This window comes from Sciurus vulgaris (genome assembly GCF_902686455.1).
Source record: "Sciurus vulgaris genome assembly, chromosome: 6".
In the NCBI taxonomy this organism is placed as follows: Eukaryota; Metazoa; Chordata; class Mammalia; order Rodentia; family Sciuridae; genus Sciurus; species Sciurus vulgaris.
In genome coordinates, this window is record NC_136466.1 from 36,927,727 (window position 1) to 36,949,978 (window position 22,252).

Sequence of the window (22,252 nt, forward strand, 5' to 3'; positions counted from 1 at the left end):
TCACCTCCAGGACGCAGAGAGCAGGGCCACGCCTCTTACACAAAGATTAGGCCAGACGCTCTAGCAGGCAACTAGTGCTCGAGAACACATGCGCATACATTGTGTGCGTGGGTGAGAAAATCACCTGAGTGTGCTTATGTCAATTAACCTCCTCGCTGCCGATGTGATCAGGCACCATCCTGGCGCCACCAACATGGCACAGCCCCCAACACTTGTGTTTTAAAATTCCAGAACCTTTGCTCTCCTTACCCAAAGAAGACTGTACTCTGACATTGGAAAATGGAAGGTTAGGTATCTGTGAGAACACAGTCACTGTGGTCAAGGTTGCACATATCACTCAGGTTAAGGGGAGTTGGAGAGAGCAAAGCCTGTAGGCTCTTATCCTGGCTTTTCCCCTCATGCATGGGTTAACTATCTTCTTACTGTTCTTGTATGGGAGTACAATACTCCACCCTGAGTAGACAACCCTTTCAGGTCAGGTGGATCCAGAGGTCTCATGACCTCTAAAAGCAGAGCTGTTGCTGTGATGATGAACATGGCTGACCCAGGGTCAGACCTATCCATTTGCAACATTACAAGAGTTTAATATTTTTCCATGGACCCAGAGGCCCCTCCAGATCAGGGCAGTAAGCCTCATGTGATAGAAAGCATCCCTGTCAAGAGTAGGGATTTTTGCCAGCATCCCCATTTCACAGTTCAGGCCAAAACCATATGCCCATCAATAGGGAGGGAACAGGCCCCAAAGATCCAAGGCATCTCTTCCTAGTCCCGGTTGACTACAGAGGCTTTTCCTCAATCACTCTTCAAGCCTCTCTTGGGCTGCCTGGAGCAGGAGTGTGGAGGGCAAGCCCAAGACTGAGCAAGTGGCTGTCGAAGGCGGAGGCGGAGGCGGGGGCGGGGGTGGGGGGGGGTGGGGGGTGGAGGTTGTTCACCCAGGAGTGACTTCTTATTAGGAGGCGGGGCGATGCTTCTCAAGGCCAGATTCGCAAGAAGGTGCCAGTGGAACAGACAGAGAAAAGTGGGAACACACGCTCCTGAAAGTTGACGCGAAAAGTGTAGAGGTGGCGCATGTCCTCCACGGCATAAAAGGACACAGCTCCCACCTCCAGGTCCAGGGCCACCCGCACGCGCGAGAGGTGTCCACAGCTGAGGGGCGTCCTCTCCGGGCTTGTAACAGCCCAATACTGTCCACCGTTGAGCTGCAACGCCCAGACACCTTCCTCAGGGGTGAAAGGCGTGAGGCCCTTTCGGCGCACGCTCTCGCGGGCCACTCCAAAGGCCCAGCCGTCCGTGGAGCCTACTTCCACCTCCCAGTGGTGCCTCCCGGAGGAGAAACCGCAGGATGCCAGAACGCGGGTGTTGGTATCAAAGCGGCTGGGGTGACTGGGCAGGTCCTGTGCCCGCTGTCCAAGGCGCACACTCTTAAGATCCAGAGAGAGGATGAGGCGAGGGTTAGCCGTGTCAGGGTCCAAGGTGAGCTCCACTGGAGGACGGAGACAAGGAAGAGATGTCCCCATACTGGTTCCTTTAGTAGAGCCCTTTTGTTCCCGGGGCCACACTCCTTCCCTTCTTTGCAAACCTGTCTCCTCTTCCTCGAGTAATCTTTCCAGCATACAGCATCAATGCCCAATCGGTCCTTTACTCTCCTGCCTCCCAGGTATTTTACTTTTTTTTTTTTTCATTCACAATGTAATTATTGAAATAAAACAAATGAGATTTATGGGACATATTTGGATACCTATTCAATTTAAAAGACAATTGGGGAAATGAGAACATTAGATATTAGAAAGAATCATTAATTTTTAGGTGTAATGATGTTTTTTCGGTTGTTAGGGATAAAAGACAATCTCTTTAATCTATCTTTACTGTTTATGGAAATGATTTGTTACCTGTGATTTGCTTTAAAATAATCCAGTGGGAAGCAGTGGGTAGCAGTGCTTATGACAAATAATTGCTGAAAGTGTATGATGGATCCATAACATTTGATACACACTTCTCTGTACTATTGAATGTTTTTAATTTTCCATAATTAAAAGTTAAATATGTTCCCTTGTTGTGAGCATAATTATGTTCCAGGTACCGTTTAGGTCCTGGGCATACCACAGACAACAGGATATCTGAGAATCCCTGCCCTCCTGTAGCTTTTCTTTCTGCAGGAGAATGAGGAAATAAATGATGAACAGCAAAGCCACTAAGGTAGGTGGGTATAAGGAATCAACTGTGTGCACAGACCAGAGAGATAGCCACCAGAAGCAAATAGGTTCGTTATATGGTCAAATAATCTGTACTGTCACAACCACAATCCATACCTTTTTCCTCTTTCTCCAGCTCTTCCCGAAGATCCTCTGAGAAAAAGGGACAAAATAGAGCATGTATGAACAACCTGGGAAATTGTCTAGCAAGGATACTTTCTTTTCCAACATTTATTCCAATCCGATTCACTCATTCCCCAGATATTCTGGAGGCCAAGAGCTGATGTGCAGGCACAGCAAGCATTGGGGACTGGAGGGGGTAGGGTTCAGACTTCTAAGCATTCTAGCTCCACCTCTTTCTCAACTCTCCCCTCTTTTGCCCATAGCTGATCTGAGCTAATTTCTCCCTCCTCAGTCCTTTTTCTGCAATAGGAAGCTGCATGCCACTATTTGGGGGAACCCCCAAGTAGATTTTCCACCCCATTCATCCCATACTAATCTGGTCTATGCACACTCCAGCTCCTGTTTTCATGTAATTTCTGAAAAGGCAGACCTTAGTATCCCTGAAGTGTCAGAAACACACTAGTGCCCCCATGCTGTATGACCAAGCCCATACCCAGTCCCTTACCTTTGAACTTCTTCAGCAGTCCTTTTAAGACAAAAGTCTTGAGGGAAACTTTCCAGACTTTATTCTTCATCTCAGAGGAGACTGTTGTTGGCTTGGGGCCAGGCACATTGCTGCACCTACAGGACAGGAACCCTGAAGAAGTCCTAAGAACATATTCCGGCTCCTACTGGGCTAACACAATTAGGATGCTGCTACAGTTAGGACAAGTGTTCCCTAAAGGCCCTCACATTGAAGGCTTGGTTGCCAGCCAGTGGCATTATTGGGAGGTGGTGGAATCTTTAGGAGGTGGGGGCTAGTAGAAGGAAGTTAGGTTATTGGGCATGCCTTTGAAGGGGATATTGGGACTCCTGCCTCTCCCTGCTCTTTCTCTGTTGCATAATCTTTCCTTTTTTTTTTTTTTTTTTTTTTTTTTTTTTTTTTTTTTTTTGCCACACCACAGTCCCCAAAATCATGGAGCCAACCATGAGCCAAACCAAACCTTTCCTCCTTTTGACTGTCTCAGGTATTTTTGTCACAGTAATGCAAAGCTAACTAACACATGTGGTGAGGTACTTTTGACAGAAAAATGTGGAAAAGACAGACCACATGCAGGAATACCCGTGGCCAAGTAGGCAGGCATTTGTTTCAGAAGGTACCTAGGTGAGCTGGGACTGGGGATATAGTTCAATGGTGCCTCATGTGTAATATCCTGAGTTCCATCTCTAGCACCATACACAAAAAAGTACCCAGGTAAGGCAAGGAAGTGGGAGGGGGGTGGGAATCAGGAGGTGAGAGAAGGAGCAGGAGTTGAGGGATGAAGAGAGAGGAGTGGAAATGGAGAATAGTCAGCTTAGAAAAATCCAAGAAACTGTCGAAATCACTCACTTGCTTAGTGTGTTTTTGAATTCCTGGAAGGAAAAATGGAAGAAAACCAAATCAGCATCAGGTACCCACCATTCATTTCTAAGAAAACAAAACTTGTCCCTTACCCTGACTCCAAGAAAATAAACAATAAGCATGTGTACCATGCCCTATTGCCTTCATGAATACCAGGTGTCAACTAGCCAGTTATAGATGGCTTCTGGGTGTTTCCTCAACTTGGTGGACCCCTCAGTCCTTACCACAGCCCTGCAAAGGCTTTCTTTGTCATAGAATCAAAAGTGGAGTCATCTGGTGGAGATACCCAATGTTTGCTTCTGTTCTTGAAACCACCCGAGACAAGTCACAGCCCCTATGCAATGGCAGGTCACTCAGACCAGTGTCTTTTACCTGACTGTTCTTGACCCATTTGTAGTTTGTGAAGTTTATCTAGTGGATTGTACCTATTTCTAAGAAAAAGTAAATTAAAGAAAGGAAATAGAATAAAAAACATCAAGGTAAATATAAATATAATTTTCTGAAACTTTTATCCCAAGGATGTGAATTCTGGAACACAATGTAAGATATATTATTGCAGCTCACAGTCAAAGGGACTGGGTATGTAGCTTAGTGGTACAGCACTTGCCTAACATGCATGAGGCCCTAGTTTTCATCCCCAGCACCGAAAAAGAATTTTTTGTTTGTTTGTTTAACAACCCTTTAGATTTCCAATTCCAGAAGAATCAGGGCATCAGGGCACCTTGTTTCAGTTCCTTTTGGCTCTAGATCATGTGATTCTACGAAACTGACAGGATCTGACTGTTCCCTACCTTCAGTTTCAGACTCACCTGGAGGAAGTCAAGGTCAGGCTTTTGAGCTGTCTCCTGAATTTGGCTGCTGAGCTTGGAGAGTTGACCAATCTCACCCCCGAGCTGGGCCAGGTTCTCATTCTGCTTCTGTGTTACTTCCCTGGATAGCTCCTCTAGGCGGCTCAGGAGCCGGCCCTCTTGCTCCACCAGGAAGGCCCGAAGTGCCTGGAATTCAGCCCCTACCTTCTCTCTCTCAGCTGCCATCTGCTTCTGTCCCAGAAGGAGGAGTTGATGAGTAGGGTGGAGATGGGGAGACAGGGATAGGGCACAGTGATTGGGAAGATTTGGACATTCAGCACTGAGACATAAGCTTTACACAGTTACCTCTGAGTCATTTTACAGGGCAGGGTTCCATCCTCCTCACTGCTTTGGGGATCAGAGGCACACCCACAAACACAGGTTGTACACATACTCTATTTTAAATATCCTAACACCCTGCAAGCTGCATCCTCAACATATGCTCTTTTCTTCTCCTGCCACAGAACCTCCCTCTTGTGGACCTGGGCTTTATCCCTAAAGTAGGGCAACTTCAAACTCCTGCTCCAGAACTACCACAAGTTACAGCTTTTTCATTTGGAAAATGAGAATAATAAAATGCCTGCTGGGTTCACTGTAAATATTAAATTGCGGTTGTGTGTTCCTCTCCATTTATTTCATCACCCTCAAACATCTCAAACAGTCACTCTTCATTTTACTTCTTTTAAAAAACACATTTTTTTATACCAGGATTGAACCCAGGGGTGCTTAACCACTGAGCCACGTCCTCAACACTTTTTAATATTTTTTAGAGACAGGGTCTTGATAAGTTGCTGAGGTTGGTTTTGAACTCAGGATCCTCCTGCCTCAGCTTCCCCAGCCTCTAGGATTACAGGCCCATACCATTATATCCAGCTAAATATGACCTTTTATGATTAGTGATTATGATAGTAACACATACTCAAATTACACAACTTGGGATTTGCAGGAAAGAAGAAAGAAAAATAAGACACCAGAGGTGACAGTGCACCTATAAAGACCTAAGTAAAACTAAGCTGTGTGCAAACTTGATATCCCATTCTTGCCATTAACATCATACATGGAATTTTTTACTCCTCTGTTTTTATATACAGACCCTCACTCCTGATCTCTTGATTTTTTACATAAACATTAATGTGGCATGCATACTCATATCGTGAGCAAGGCCTCTCATGGCCAGTGACAAGTGGGAAGGATTCTGTCCTGCCAGAACAAGCTCAATTGTCAGAGTTCCTCTCTCCTGAAAACTCTAGGGAAGAGTAAGAGATGGTTAGAAGAGGAGACTCTGAGTGGGTGTTGAAGTTGAGAGACCTGGATTCAGAACATGGTTCCCCAGGCTTCCCACAGCATTGGAGGTAGGGCCTTTAGAGGTAATTAGGATTAGGTGAGGTCATAAGGGTGGAGCCTCCCTTTTGAGGTGGGGCCTCAATTATGATGACATTAGTGGCTTTATAAAAGAAGAAGAGAGAACTGAGCTAGCACTCTTGTTCTGATTATGTGGTGCCCTCTTTCATGTTACCATGAAGCAATAAGGCACACACCAGATGCAAAGTGAATGCTAATACCATGCTCTTGGACTTCCCAGCCTCCCCAACTGGGAGCTAAATAAACCTCTATTTCTTCCCTGACAGAGGGAAGTAAATGATCAGATGTGAAGGTCTGGGAAGCACAACAGAAGTAGGTATAACAGATGCAGTTAAGGGTCAGGAGAGGACCCTAGGCTATATGAATTTGAGGGTCTTCCTCTAATCCCTCCTGACCTTGAGGATAAAAAGATAATCTCCCTCCAAATTCCCAACACCATAACATATAGGCCCTGGTAGATCCTTTATTTCAATACCTACTTATTTGAGCTTGAATTTTCAAGGCAAAAAATGATAGAGATTCATGCTTGCCCACCTTAACCAAAATGAAACCACTTCACTTTCCTGTTCCACTCAATGAAAGATAAAACTTCTTTCTGTGAAAGATAAAATTTCATTCTAAGTGGGAGATGGAGAGGTGCTGAAGCACCCTCAGCTGTACAATACTCAAGTCCCCAAACTTTCTGTCTTATGTCAGAGCCAAGAGCAGTTCTGATAATTCCAGAGCCCCTTCTCTCTTAGCCTCAATTTCATAATAATAATAATAATAATAATAAAAGAAACAAAACAGAAAAGTCTTTCACTACTCTTTTTGTTGGAAAAACATGACTTCAACTAATATGTGACAATTGTACTTACATTCTTAATATGAATTTTATGTTTCTCTGAAGAAATATTAATGTGTTCAATTACAAAAGGATTCCACAGGCCCTAATTGGCATATTATATAAATTAGAGTGACTACACATCCAGTTTAGGCTGGATCTTCTATGACAATTTTTTTAGTACTCCTCACTTCCAAAAGCTTGGGTTTGTATGGTAAATTATACAGTTAACCTGTGTAATATGTACCCTATTATCTTTTTGAAATTCACAAGCACACACTCCAACACCACGCATGCACCCTGAGCCCTCGTAGTAGGTAGCCCTGTATTATCTCACAACGGGGCTCACCAGGAGCTCCTTGCTCTCCTTCTCTTCCGTAGCCCGAAACACTTCATAGTCCTCCAGTTCCTTCTTCAAGGCCCTCAGCCTGGAATCCAAGAGCTCCTGCAGGTGAAACGGAAGACACACACATGTGCCTTCCTGGAGCCTTTCCTGAGAAAGGGAAGTCTCAGCTCATGGAGGAGGAGGCTAGGTAGAAATCATTTTGGATGTCGGGATGAATATAGTCTGTGCTGGCTACACCTAGGGGTACAGAGCTACTGCAGTGTAACTCAAAACGCCCAAGAGTCACAATTCCCCAAGAGAAACTTGCCGCACAATCTAGGCCGAAACATGTGCCCCCAACCCAACACAAACCCAAACACGCTTGTGCTCTCCTCCCACTAGCAGAAAGCCGCCCCCTCGCCGCCCCAGTGTGGGAAGATTAGAGATGGGTAGCCGAGTAAAGACTGGAGATTGTTTCCGGGAGGACTCCGCACACTCCTGATAATGCCACCCCAGAAAGCAGTCAAGGCGGAGGCACCCAGAATCCACACGCGAGGCTCAGCCCAGACGTCTCTAGGCACTCCACTTAACCCAGACGATCCACACTCCACTCCCGACATCTTGGGAAGGTCGTCACTCTGGACCCCCTATGAAGTTGACTTTAAATAGAGCCACGCCCAAGGAAAGGTATGAGAGTGAAGATGTGTGGGTGTGACAGAGAACTTCTGGCGGAGGTGAAGAGCTACCATAATGCTGAACTGGCTGGGGATAGACAGGAAAAAGAATCGCCAAAGCCCTGGGGGCGTCACGCAAGCTACCCAGTATCTGCTCAGAGGGAAACACGGTGTGCTGGGGAGAGGGAGGTGGCGCCGAGGGTGGTGAGGAAAGGGGGCAGGGAGAACCGAGCTCAGCAGAAGAAACAGTGCTGAGCGGCGTGGGATAGGAGAAAGAAGAAAGGGGCTCTCCTGGCCTCCCGCTTGCCTGACCGTCTTCTGTACCGCTTGGACAAGAGGATTGGATCAAAGCTGAGGGTCCTGGGGACCTGCAAGGGTGGGACCTGAGCTCACCTTGGCCTCCTGCACCGCCTCGTCTAGTGGCAACACAGCGTGAGCACGGTGCTCGCGGGCGCGGTCGCACACCACACAAATGGCGCGTCCGTCGTCTTGGCAGTAAAGCTTAAGCGGTTCTCCGTGCAGTGTACACCGGACAATCGTCGCCGAGGCCGCAGCCTCCGGGGTCCCACACTTCGCTGTGGCAACCGCTGGCAGGCTGAAGCGCCGAAGCAGCGTAGCCACTGCAGCCAGCTGCCGGTTGGGACGCAGCTGGCTAGGGCGTGCGGGCTCACGGCACTGAGGGCAGGGCAGCGGGCAAGGCAGAGTACGGGTCGCGGTTGAGGTGCCGGGGTTGGGGCGCTCCCAGCAGCGTGCGATGCAAGTTCGGCAGAAACTGTGGCCACACTCGACGGACACTGGCTCCCGAAAGAGCTCTAGGCAGATGGAGCACGTTGCCTCGCCCTGCAGCTCTGCAGCCAGTGCCAGAGCCTCAGCCCCTGCACCCGGGCCGGTTCGCGGCCCTACTGCAGCCATGGGCGCCTTCCATGCACTTGAATCCGGCGACTTCTGTACCGAGCTCAGAGCTCGGCGGTACAGGCTGGCCTCCGAGGGCCCACTGGGAGAGGAAGGGTGGGGCAGATACCCGACAGGCTGAGACGTAAGCTGAGGGTGTACCCGACTGGGAGTCGCTGGGAGAGGAGGCTGTACGTAGGTGGCTGGCAGGGAAGCCCAGAACTATTCATATGCCGGGCCGCGCTCTACGCCCCCTGCTCTAGTCTGCAACAGATGAATCCCACCTTGGCCAGAGGCCTCCCCTCTGTCGCTTTTTTCCTCAGGCTCCAGGCTGCCCAACCTGATCCATTCAGCATCTGGAAACAGGCCAGGACAGGTGAGCGCACCAGTCCAACTAGGAGTCACTCCCAGTTGCAAACTAAGGCCGACTCTGCATGGTCGGATAGAAAGCTTGGCGCCCAAGGCCACGGTGTCAGGTTCTGTCACAGCTGGTTCATCCTGACCCTGTGCTGAGCTAAACTTAGAGTCTGAAACCTGGCCCTGTTCCCTTCTGCTAAGTGTAGCCTTGTTTCCACTTCTGTAGCTACATTTCCTACAACTGTCCTCCCCACTTCTTTATTCTTTCGTTTTTTGAACAATTAATTTATTTAATCATTTTTCTCACTTTATTCACTGTTATTCCTTCCCACCCTCCTCCAGCCGCCACCCTCTTTGTTGCTCCTTGGGTCTCCTTGGGCTTCTCCAGAGCTGCCAGTATCATCTGCTTCCATGCCTTCTTTCCACATTTCCTCTGGAAACCACTAGGATCAGTTGTTCACCCTTACCCTCCTCAGAAAACTGTCTTGTAGATGTCTTTATCGACCTATGCAATTCTAACCCAAAGGCCCAGGCCTAATCTTAGGGTGCTCCCTCCTTCCTGATACCTTTTTCTCAGCACCTACATTTCCTTAACTTTCTTCATGTCTGTGGTCTTCCCTACTTTCTTTTTAGTCCCCTCGTGGTTTTCTGCTCCTCTCCCTGCCCTTGCTCAGGCCTTAGGCTTCTATTTATACCCATTCCCTTGTGATCTCTTCTTAAATTGACCATCAAGATCACCTTCTGGTGCTGATGACTTCACAGTATATATCCCAACCCTCTTCTGCTCAAAATCCTCCAGTAGCTACCAATGAAAGTTGAAATCCTTAGAAAGTTGAGATCAGTGAAATCAGTGAAAGTTGAGATCCTTAGAAAACATCAACTCCTAGGAGAAAACGTAGGGTCAATACTCCAGCATATAGGTACAGGCAATGACTTTCTCAATAGAACACCTAAAGCTCAGGAAATTATGCCAAGAGTTAATAAATGGGGTGGCATAAAATTAAAAAGCTTCTGCACAGCAAAGAAAACAATTAAGAATCAGAGAATCAGAGGTGGAAGAAAGTCTGATAGCTACTCTTCTGACAGAGGATTAATATCTAGAATATATGAAGAACTCAAAAAACAACATGAAAACCCCCAAATAAAGCAATTAGCAAATGGGCAAATGAATTAAAAAGATACTTCTCAAAAGAAGAAATATAAATGGCCAATAAATATGAAAAAATGTTAAAATCCCTATCAATTAGGAAATGCAAATCAAAACTACATTAAGATTTCATCCCGCACTAGTCAGAATGGCAGTCATCAAGAATACAACAGTATAAATGCTAGAAAGATATAAAGGAAAAGGAACACTTTTATACTGTTGGTGGAATTGTAAATTAGTCCGACCCACTATGGAAATCAGTATTGAGGTTCCTCAAAATACTACGCATGGAACCACTATATGACCACTCCTTGGTATTTTTCCTTAAGAATTTAAATCCTCATACTACAGTGATAACATGCATACTCATGTTTATAGAAGCACAATTCACAATAGCCAAACTATAGAACCAGTCTAGGTGTCCATCAATGGATGAACAAAGAAAATGTGGTATACATATACACAATGGAGTTTATTCAGCTGTAAATAAAAATGAAATTACATAATTTGCAGGAAAATGAATGAAACTTGAGACCATTATGTGAAGTGAAATAAGCCAAACTCAGAAGGTCAAAGATCATATGTTTTCCATAATATGCAGAAGCTAGAGAGGAAAGAGGAAAAGAAAGGTGGGAGGGGTCTCATGAAAATGAAAGGGATCTCTGAAGAATAGAGGAAAGGGAAGCGGGAAGAAGAGGGAAAGGGGAAATACTGAGGAATGACCAAATTATTGTGAGCATATGTAACAACAAACCCCACCATTATGTGCAACTATAAAGCACCTATTAAATATGTGGGGAAATAAAAAGTTGAGGTCCTTTACAATAACCTAAAGGCCCCACCCACCCTTTCTGTGTTTCTTAGGCCTACGCTTGAGACTCTGCCCTTATTTACAACTCTCTGGTGTTTATTTCAGCCATATGTCATAAACACTCCTACTTCATGGCTTTTGCATTGACTGTTTCCTTTGTTTTCACCTACCTTCTTCCAAATATCTGTGCGTCTCATTTCTTATCTCCTTCAAGGCTTTTTTCAAATGTCACGTTTTCCATGGAGCTTAACCCAACCACACACTGTTTAAAGTCGTCTCTTTCCACACTTTCTTCCTTAAAACTGAATCCATTTTCTCGCTAGCACTCTATCCTCTGGAATGGGAGATCTGAGTGCATGGACTGTGTTATGTTTGTTCATAGTTGAACTTCCAATTTCCAGAGTGATTCAGTAAACTTTTTGTTGGTTTGTTGCGGTTCGAAATTCAGAAGACACAATATAGTGGAAAATTCGCCCAAAGCAGTGAACAGTGCCTTCGACACCCCCACCCCCACCCATCTCAAGCAATTAATTTTGCGCTCTGGATTACTTTATTCGAATAGTCTATATTTTACTACTTTATCTTCCCCTTTAAAGAAATGAAACAACATTCTGCACAGTCTTTCTTACTTCCCTCTTACGGGTGTTTGACGATTCCCTCTTCTTTTTCTACCGTTGTCCCCCACGTTCCTATCCAGGCTCCGTCCGAACTCTGGGTCGCCGGCTTCAAGAGCCCTTTGTCTAGGGTTAGCTGAGAGCCATTAGAACAACTAGCTAACCTGCGAACCGGGATTTTGCAGCTGCTGAGCTCTCTCGCTGTCTAGATCTGCTTTTCTGAGCCTTGCGTCAAGTGACAGTTAAGTGAGTAGTGAGAGAGCAGTTGCTGCAAATGGGGATGTAGCTCAGTGGTAGAGCGCATGCTTTGCATGTATGAGGCCCCGGGTTCGATCCCCGGCATCTCCACTTACGATTTTGTGGCTTTTCTTATTCCGCCCCCTCGGCCTTTCTCTTTTCTCCATGTCCAAAAAATTTAGAAATCCATAGTGTTTGCAGAGCACCCGTAGGGTGGAATCCGCGCAGGTTGGAAAGGGTTCTCAGGGACCTCAGCGTTCCTTTGACCTCCAGGCACTTCTTATCTTTCCTGATTGCAAATCCTCAGGTTGAGTATCATTCCAGTGATATCTTGATGCATTTATTTTTTTCCATCTAAGTACGGTGGGCTTCGCGGAGGATGTAAATAGATTAGGTCCTAATAATAAGCAGAAAACAGACGTTAGTGTGAGGAGAGAGGATTAGGTACAAACCACAGAGTTTGAATTTCTCAGACTCCAAGGTATTTTATTGAGTCTATCAAATTCCAAGTAAATCTTTCAATCTGGAATCACATACAATTTCAATCAAAGATAAAGAAATGAGGCACTATATTTCAAGAGCCCGGCTAGCTCAGTCGGTAGAGCATGAGACTCTTAATCTCAGGGTCGTGGGTTCGAGCCCCACGTTGGGCGCAAGTTTTAGCCCCCAGGTAGAGGTCGATCATACTAAGTAATTCGAAAGCAGGTGGCTTTACAGCTCGCGATATTTCATGTGTTTATGTCCCTTCCTTATAGAAGGTCTTCTGAAAACTCTAAAGCACCTAATATTCCTGTGATTGTGGTAATATCGTGTTTATCGGTTGATCCGTGCGTTATTTGGCAACATATTGGTAGAGAGATTTTGTTGTACTCTTCACATTAAAAGTTGACCGTTTTAATTTTTTTTTTTCCTAAGATCGCACTTGGGTCCTTGAGCACACTAAGCAAGCGTTCTACCACTGAGCTACACCTGCAGTCCCTATTTTAACCATTTTCAAATGTACAATTCGGTTGCATAATCAACATGCACATTGCCGTGCCACTTTCCATTTCCAGGTCTCTCTTCATCCTTCCCAGCAGAAACTGTACTCAAACATTAACTCGCTCTTCCCTTCTTCCCCCAAGCTCTGGCATAACCATAACTGTCTCTGGATTTCATTACTCTGAGAAAAGGAATCACACAGTATTTATTCTTAACTGTCTTATTTGACTTAGAATAACATCTTCAAGGTTCATCCATGTGGTGGCATCTGTCAAAATTTCCTCCCTTTTAAGACTGAATAATATTCCATTATAGGGATATGTCTCATTTTCTTTACCCATTCATCTACATATAGATAATTGGTTCCTTTCACCTTTCCTCTATTTTGAATGTTGTTAGGAAGATGGGTGTACAGATACAAGTGGAATTACTGCATATGATCACCATACTATTTTCCACAGAGATTGCACCAAAAAATGGGTTTTTCTAAAAACCTTTTAAGTAGATAACATATTATTAGTTCAAAATTTGAACATCTCTCTAGTAGTGATTGTTAGTCATAGAAAAATATTGATTTGCAAATGAACTCTTTATTATGACAGGTGAATTTTAGTGTGCAAGATGAAATTTTATGTTAGAGACTATTTTTAACCAAAAATTGTCAATGTTTGTTCAACAATTTTATTTAGTAAGTCAACAAAATGCATTTTATTAAATTATCTTTTAAATACATTCAGTGATTCAAAAAAAAATTAACATCTATAAAGATATTTAGTGAATATGGTCTACCTCTTCTCCTTCCACTTTAGGTAACAATTTTTGTATATATATACATACACTCTTCCAAATTTTTTTATGCAAATTCAGTTTTATTTTCCTCTATTTTACACAAAAAAATAATTATGGCTCTGTTAGGTTTTGTAAATCTATTCAAGACTTTAAAAATTTCCTCAATCTTTTTTTGTAGCTATATAATATTCTGATGGAAATTAATATTCAATAATTTGATATTTATTGTAACTTTGATACTTAATGAATGATGAACATTTACTTTGTTTCCAATCTTTTGTTATTATGATTAATGCTGAAGTTAATAAGCTTGTAGCAATTATTATTTTACACTTTGGACTATATATCTATGGGGTTAATTCCCAGAGTAAGATATGCTGGGTCAATGTTTATATGTAATTATAATTTTATAGAAATATATAAAATACCCAGCTGTGGATCCTACAGGCTGATATTTCCTCCTGCTAGCCATAAATAAGATTGCCTGTTCTCGACTATTCTGGGGTCAAAAGGGCCATTTTAGCAATAAACCTAAGTATGTGACTTCCTCCATTAAAACTATCAATATCTCTCATTACCTGTCCGATAAGATAATACCCACCAGAAGGTCTACCTACACCAAGAACTATAATCCTTTTTTTGCCACTAACAGGGGAGTACTCAGATAAAAAATTTAAAAGTTATAGTGCTGCTTTCATTTGTGGTTTCTTATCCAATTCGGTATGACAACATTGTTTTTCTCTCTTCAGACCCATTTCTCCACTTGCAAAGCCAGGGCATCTTGAAAAGGCCTGTTCAGTTTCTTCTTCCTCTGCAAATTTTCTTCCTTGGGCAGGAAGAATCCAATTACATATAAGAAATCAAATTGGTATTTGATTTCCATGTGGCCTTTGTGTCATATGCAGCATATATACAGTATTACATCACAGATGTGTTTTGTGAAACGGTCCACAAGATTAATTTTATATATAACTTATATGTACATTATTTAAAAATTGCTTCATTCAGCATATCTATGACTATTCTGTAATTAGTATCCTGTCCCCACTATGGTATTAGAGAATGAACCTAGGGCCTCATGTATGCTATGCAATCACTTTACCTCTGAGCTACATTCTCAGCCCTTTTTTATTATTTTATTTTGAGACTGGGTCTGGCTAAATTGACCAGGCTGGCCTTGAACTTACGATTCTCCTGTCTCAGCCTGCCAAGAAACTTGGATTACAAACACGTACCACTGAACCCAGCCAATATCTCTTTTATAGTCATTCTCCCAGTGTCTGTGTAGCATCAGGAGAGATGAATAAACCATTATCAAATGCTAACTTCATTATTTCACTGATGTTCATATAACACATGGGTTTAAGGATATAAGTGCCTAGATAAAAGGCAGGTGTCATTTACATACTGGTATTCTGAGGAATGTGATTTGGGGGCAAAAAGGAGACTGAAATATCAACCACAGCAACATAACTCTGGAGGAATGCCTGCAACAGGAAGAGTAGCCAAAAAGATGACCCCAAATGACCTGTTTCTCTATTTTGTATCAGGACCAACTGGATTAAAATTAGTGGATATTTTGGGAAACCTCTCAGCTTATCACTGTCATGTGAGATATTCAGTCTCTAAGGGGAGGGAGGTGGTTTGTCAACATTGAAAAGAATACAATTACTGTATTTGTGATTGAAATTCAATTTATTATGACTATAAATGTTAAAGCCTAGTGTATCTTAAGGCTTTAAATTCAAATATTGGTGGGATGTTTTTGTTTTGTTTGCTTTTGGTACTGGAAATTGAACCCAGGGTTACTTTACCACTGAGCTAGATTCCCAGTCTTTTTCAATTTTGGTTTTGAGACAGAATCTCACTAAGTTGCCCAGGTTGAATTTGAACTTGCAATCCTTCCACCTCAGCCTCCCTCGAGGTTAGAATTATAGGTATGTCCCACATAGTAACCAGCTTCTATTGTTTTTCTATAAAGCTAGTACTTTTTTAAACAAGAACAATCCCTTTCAAAAAGCAAAATCCCTTTCACTGGTTCTTCCATGAATTAATGTTACCAAATAGAGTCATCCTGAATGTCTAAGCAGTTGGTGATATTGTCTTAGATAATTCAAATTACAATTACAAACTTTGTATTTCTGAACCTTCATTTTTTGAATGAGGAAATGGAGGCACTGAGATATTAGACCACTCAGCTGGAAGTAGACAGCCATATCTGAGCGTTAGACTTTCTGCTCTAGTCACTAATCCATAGCACTTTTAGAAATCTTGGGTGTATTGTTTATTTATAATCTTTTGAATAAAGCTATACTCATGCATCTGTCTTTACAAATTCTGCACTGAGAATTTAGTGTGTGCCTTGTTAACCTGAGAATCCCCTAAAAGTGCAGATCCAATGTCCTTCATTTTTCTATAAACTTGCAAAGCAAAAACAATAAATGGCATGGGTGGAGTGATCAGAATATAGATTCAAGAAAGTATGGCTTCTTACCCTCTTGATCTTCCTGTTCTTCCCTCTGCCCTCAAATCCACGGAACTGTTTCTTCCTCAGAGCCACTGAACCCTCTGTTCTCGGTCATGAAGGTTTCTTCCCCAAGATCTTTGGAAGGTTGACTTTATTTTCCTGATTCAGCTCATTGTCTCCTCTTCTGATTTGTCTTTCTTTCTTAGATCATTTCCCTAATACTATCCTCTGTTTACTTGCCTATCAGATCACCTTCACTAATTTCCTCGTAGTCCTATCACTTTCTGAGATTATTTCCATATCTGTTTACTTGTTTGTTATTTAAATAGCCTATCAGAAGGTGAACTTCAGGAGGGCAGGGGCATTTTTCATCGCAATGTAAATGAATAACTAAATGAAATTTCCTTTTAACAGTGGCACACCACGGATTTATTGCAATTTATTAATATATTCCCAGAACCTAAGACAGGGCTAAGTTCACGGTAAGGGCTCAATTCATGAAATTCGTAGCTATTAATATTCTTTCCTAAACCTCAAAGTGCTGCAGAGTAATAAAACAACCAGAGTCAAAGGACAATGGCCAATAAGTGACAATAAAAAGGTAGTTCAGGAGATCTATGTGGATTACAAAGAGAAGAGCAAGTATAGAGCAGGGTGAGATAAAAAAGGAATGGTGGAAGTATAAAATTTGTTGAAACTGGTGATGCATACTTGAGGTTTCATAATACCATTCTTTCTAAATTTTCTTTAAAAAAGTTTTAGCAACAAAGAAAAAGGGAATATGATTACTTTCTAATGAGAGATTAAAAATCTACATAGACAATTTTTTAGGGAATAATGTTGAAGTTTTTTTTTTTTTTAAAGGTAAGCAAACCCATACTGAGGTGATGAGGTGAGAGAATCACTTGAGTTATTGAGTTTGACACTAAACCTGGGCAATATAGTGAGACCCCCATCTCAAAAATAAATTAATTAAAACCCATGGAGATCTAGCAAAGCTGCAATTAAATAGAATCCTTAAGTTTATGAATTTAAGTCTTTGAACTATTTCTCTAGGTACTTGCAAGGCGGAAGCCAAGGATTTTCATCTCTATGCACTGCCCTACTACCTAGATTTGGTTCTGTTACTCTTCACTGAGAAAAAAAAAGTCTCCCTAAACACTCACAGGGCAGAGAAAATTACAAAGGGGTTGAAGCATGGGTGGCTTTCAGGAAACAAGGGTGCTTTCAGACTATCAGAGCAATGCTACAAAGACAAAAAGGCAGTATAAAAAGAGCTTGCACTGATAAGCAGTCAAGAAGAAACAGAGTTAATTAAAACAAGATAAGTCTAGGAAAGCTGTGAAGCTATAATGAAAAGTTAGGTGAAGTGTTATCCAAATGAAATATGATTCAAAAGAGACTGCTTCCAGTACATTATGTTGCTCAGCCCAGCTAGTCATTTGGTGTTAATTGTGTTGCTTTTTACTATCTCCACTAGAAGGAAAACCGGTGAGAACTGCCTTGTGTTCACTGAGACATTGATCAAAAACCACTTGGGTTAGAGTGACAAAAGGCTGAATTATGGGCCTGGCCTCCCAGGGTTCTGGGATGAGTCAAGGATGTCAGTTTGGAGGCGGTGCTGAAGACACTGGCTGTCCAGAACCTAGAGTGGGGTGCCTGTAGGAATTCACTTCAAAAAATTTAAAAAGTCAGCAAAATATGTGTGTGGAGGCAGGCAGAGGAAATAACTTGGATCACAGAACTCTGGGACAATTCTAAAGTGGGTCCAGAATCCTTCCTCCTCTTCTCTTTAGGTCTCTAAGTTTCAAGGCTGGCTCCTGGGGCTTCTCTGTGAATTCTAGGACAGTACACAGCTACAGTATGAAAGAGTAATGATTAGAAAATGGGCATGACACTGGTATAGCATTCATGCTAATTCAGGTGGCCTAACATATTTTGGCTCCATTAGGCTATTTTTGGTTATGTTTTGTCTGCATTTCAGATGTATGAAGCTTCCAAGAGTACTTCATCTACTACCTTGGTGTTTTACTTTATTTGACCTTCAAGTCTGAAAGGAGTCGTGGGAACTAAGTTACTTATAGCATAGGTCTGACCTTTTGGGTATGTAAAACTAGGCGTGGAAACCGGTTGTGTTGCAGTATCCATATTTGGAATCTACTGACATTTCCCCTTGCTGGGCGCTCTGGACTGGGGGTTCTGGGGCCACTCTAGCTGCTTCTCAAGCTTTAGTTGCCTTTTTTCTTGGACGGCTTTGGAGGCCAGCTCTGGAGCAGGCTTCTCCGCGCTCCAGTGCGGTGCGCTACAAATGAAGACTGGTGAAGCAGGAGGCTGACAGTGACACCTCGAAAGAGGTCGATGATCCTTTTGACCTCTCTCCACCTCCACTTAGGACGCGCGGACAGTAGTAGTGGTGGGGTTTGCAAAGTAAACAACAGGCGGACTGCACTGAAGGAGTTTAAGGCGCCGACAGGAGGGGCAGACGTGGGGAGCTGCGGGGCTGGAAGTGAAACCAGTCAATATAAAAATATATAGATAGATAGATGATAGATGATAGATAGATGATAGACAGACAGTGAGACAGACAGACAGACAGACCTCAGGCTCCCTTTGGGTGGTATTCGAGCGGTTGGTTGTCGCGATCGCCACCTGTGCGGTGCAACAGCGTCTCGCGTGAGTTTTTTACACACGGGGCTCTTCTTAGGCCTCGCTAGATTTTTCTCTTTCCACCCAGCCACTAGCAATCTGTGACCAACGAGCGATGTTTCACTTGAATTTATCTCTGTACCCTGCTTCCTTTCCCTTTCTCTGTCCTTGAGCTCCGTCTCGTCTTTCCTCTACGTTCATCACCTTTCGTGACCTGTCTAGGGACGCTTTCGTCGCCAGTGTGAACGGAAACAGCGATGTCACCTAGCTCACATTTTGTTAGGTTCCTCCGAGGGAAACTGGATGCGTGGTGGACGTTGTAGATACTACTACCACTGTTGTCCCTGTAAAATTTTTCCACCAGCTTGAACTTCCCACATACATTTCCAAACCATTATTTCTTGAATTTTTAAATATTTCATTTGTCGTTGCATGGCATTTCTGTGATGCTGGATATATTTGATTCTCTAGGACTCAGAAGGACCACCCTCGAGGCACTCACAGAGCTAGACCTATACTAAACTGGTAATGAGTTGGAAGACAGGAGCATAGATGAAACTATAATGAAGCATGGATTTATATATGTGCACACGTCAGAAAAACAACAACCACCTTAAAAAGTTGTGAGTCAGCTGGGGAAAAAGAAAAAAAAGAAAAGCGAAGACCTAAACGAAACCTGTTTCCGCCCGGTTTCGAACCGGGGACCTTTCGCGTGTTAGGCGAATGTGATAACCACTACACTACGGAAACAGACAGGGGAACGGTGCTTTTCCATTAGATTTATAAGATGTAAAGAGTTACCGCCCAGGTTTCCAAGTTCCCCTCGCCGGTGTCAGATCATATGTATCAAACTGTAGAAAGCGACCCGTCAGCAGGTAGTGAACTCAGGAGTGTCCAATAATTAAAATGAATAAAAATTAAAAAGGAGAACTTTAAACAAAAAGGAGAACATTAAATAAGCTAGCTCTGGAGTGGCAAAGGCTTGAAATGGCTTTCAAGGGTTAAAACTGGATAATCCTCCCTGTTGGTTGTTTTTTGTTCCAAGGAAGAGATCTGGTGTCTTTAAATGTTTACATAATTTGTACTTTATTGACAGTATAGATCGACAGGTATTTTTTTTAATACAAAATGAAAAATATATGAACTTTTAATCAATCGTCAAATGAAAATTAATGTAAATATAAAGTAAAAAATAAATGATTTGTATATATGCTTTCAAAAAGTTTATTCTAATAAGCAAAAGTATTAAAAATAAAGGGAAATTGAAATTAAAGACTATACTATCAAATTTTGTCAACGTTATTTAAACGAAGCTGTAATTTTTATTAAATTTTGAAAACTTAATTAAATATATTAAGTATTTTTATAAAAATAAAATCAAAAGTCTGGGGTAGAGAGCCTCGGTGGTAGAGAGCTTACCTAGCATGTGTGAGGCCCTGGGTTCAATCTCTCCTTATTGCTAGAAAATAAAACAAAACTCTCATCAATCTTCGCATTCAATGGGTGGGATGAACAACTTATGTTAGATATAGTTCTGCGTGAACCCAAGTTTAGAAGCATTGTCCATTGTTCAGTGCTTCAAATGATTTTCTGTCTCCAAAGCTGATTCTGGAATATCTTGGGAGCTAGGACTTGACACAGAGGCTGAGACCTAAGCTAAGCAGGGATCCTTCATGTGTGTGTGACCCAGAATCCCCTCTCTGCCAAGGTGCAGAGTGGGAGCCCATCCGGTTTGAGTCTAGCTCTCTGATCAAGGTCACCATGGGTCCCTCGGTGACCCAATTCCATGTAGGAAGTACAATCTTCTTTTATTAGACCATGTGCTGAATTTGACTCTGACAATATCTGCTTCTTTTGGCCCATCTGGATTTCCTTGGCCTTGCTTGTTTCTCTCCTATCCCAACTCCTCCTTTAATCTGCCCAAGGCCATCTCCCTGGAGAATCAAATCCTTACTCAAAGCAGTGACCCAACTACATCTCTGCTCTGTGGCTGCAGCAGTGATCACGTTCCCAAGTTTCAGATCCATGCATGTCTTGGACATGTCCTTTAGACGTCACATATTATCTCAGATCCAACCTGTTCAATATTGAACTCATTAAATTTTTTCTCTATTCTTGTCCCTCTCCTCCAAACTTATTTATTCTCTGATCTCTATTATGAAACCACTTAGAACAAAAATCCGGGAGTCCCTTCATCCTACAGCTGCTACAATCTATGGTATTGTCCCTTCACTCACTTCTACTTCTGGCTGCTGCCTGTTCTTCCAGCCTCCTGTCTGGACACATGGCTGTGTTCTTACAGTCTCTCTCTCTGAGCAGTCTCACTCCTTCTTTACACCATCCCTTAAAGAATGTCACTTAAATGTAAATCAGAGAGTGGTTTCATTGCCTCAGCAACCATGGGCACTACCAAGGGGGTAGAGACCAAAGTTTTTACCAGGGTCTCATCTGCTTGTAGTACCTCTACATTGTTGAAAGCTTGCCTTGCCTTCTTTGAGTCTAGAACGTCATGGGTCACTTACCTAGAGGGTCATCTCAAACCCAACCCAGAAAGGCAGTGGTGAAAGAGTTGAAGAGGAGGCAAAGAAGGAATTGTAGCAAAAAGTTTTGATCTGGCTTGTTTGGGGACAGAGAAAAGAAACCTCTCCACTTTGGCTTACCCTTAATGAGAATGTCAGAAGCTTTTATGAAAGTTTTCCAGTCCCAGTAAAGGTGATAAGAAATGACCCTGAAAACCAAAATCTGCAAATTAACTTGCAAACATTTGTGTCAGAAATGTCAAAGTTAAAACTTTGAAGTGGCACGTTCTGATTCCTAAAATAGGGTTTTACCATTGTAATGAACTGGATAGGAAAATCAAGGCAGTGTCCCTCATCAATAGTTCTAGAGAAGTCAGTTGAAGAAAATAACAGAAAGACTGACTGATGTTTAAGAAAATCATTATAACCATTAGTTACTAGTTTCAGTTGATAATATATAATGGCCACAGATAATGTGACAAAGCACACATTTATCCACTCATGTCTTCAAGAAAAATAACAGAAGAATACACTAGAAACAAATGAGATTGGTAGATGGGAATGGAATCATGTGAATGGAGTTATACTTCTTTAAGTATACTTTTCTGGGACACACTGTCCTTTATAACATACCCCGAAGCAGAAATAAATGAAACCAATCAGATGTAGGGGGAAAACAAAGTAGAATAAAATAATAACAGATACACCTAACTGTATTACAAATGAAAAAAAATAATTATACTGAAGGACATAGAGAAGATCTTAAGTAATTCTGGAAAAATAAAGTTTTAGTGGTTTATTATACACATACTCAGTTCAAACTTTTTTCTAACACCACCAGCTTGTTTAGACCTGTATATTCCAAATTGAGACCTCATTACTAACTACTATCTAACAATAGTATATGTATGTGCTAGTGTTAGATAGTACATAGTGATGAGCAGTGAAATGTGAACCAATAAGAGAGCAGGGTTGTGAGGTTTCCTTGAAGTTGACCTTAATGAACAATCAAGTAACTTGTAGAACAGCAACAGGTATACTAACCCTGAGAGTAAACAGGTGGAA

The 22,252-nt window shown here is 42.6% G+C and overlaps 1 protein-coding gene and 1 long non-coding RNA gene across 4 annotated transcripts; both read right to left on the reverse strand.

Annotated features, from left to right (window-relative positions):
* Positions 1–217: 217 nt before the first annotated feature.
* Positions 218–9,779, reverse strand: TRIM7 (tripartite motif containing 7). Of its 3 annotated transcripts, none has more exons than XM_079144188.1 (7): positions 8,122–9,779; positions 7,079–7,174; positions 4,506–4,736; positions 3,685–3,707; positions 2,821–2,936; positions 2,310–2,345; positions 218–1,483 (listed from the first exon to the last, which is right to left on the reverse strand). In XM_079144188.1, exons 1-7 carry the CDS (start codon positions 8,638–8,640, stop codon positions 972–974), a joined length of 1,533 nt encoding a protein of 510 aa, XP_079000314.1. In that variant the 5' UTR covers positions 8,641–9,779; the 3' UTR covers positions 218–971. The 3 variants fall into 3 exon arrangements, with proteins under 3 accessions (XP_079000314.1, XP_079000315.1, XP_079000316.1); XM_079144190.1 differs by having other exon boundaries at positions 1,232–1,421; XM_079144189.1 differs by lacking the exon at positions 7,079–7,174.
* A 797-nt stretch (positions 9,780–10,576) lies between these two features.
* LOC306663764 lies at positions 10,577–11,835 on the reverse strand. The gene is made up of 3 exons (XR_013764527.1): positions 11,575–11,835; positions 11,105–11,266; positions 10,577–10,727 (listed from the first exon to the last, which is right to left on the reverse strand). It is a non-coding gene; the product is annotated as an uncharacterized lncRNA (long non-coding RNA).
* Between the last annotated feature and the right edge of the window lie 10,417 nt (positions 11,836–22,252).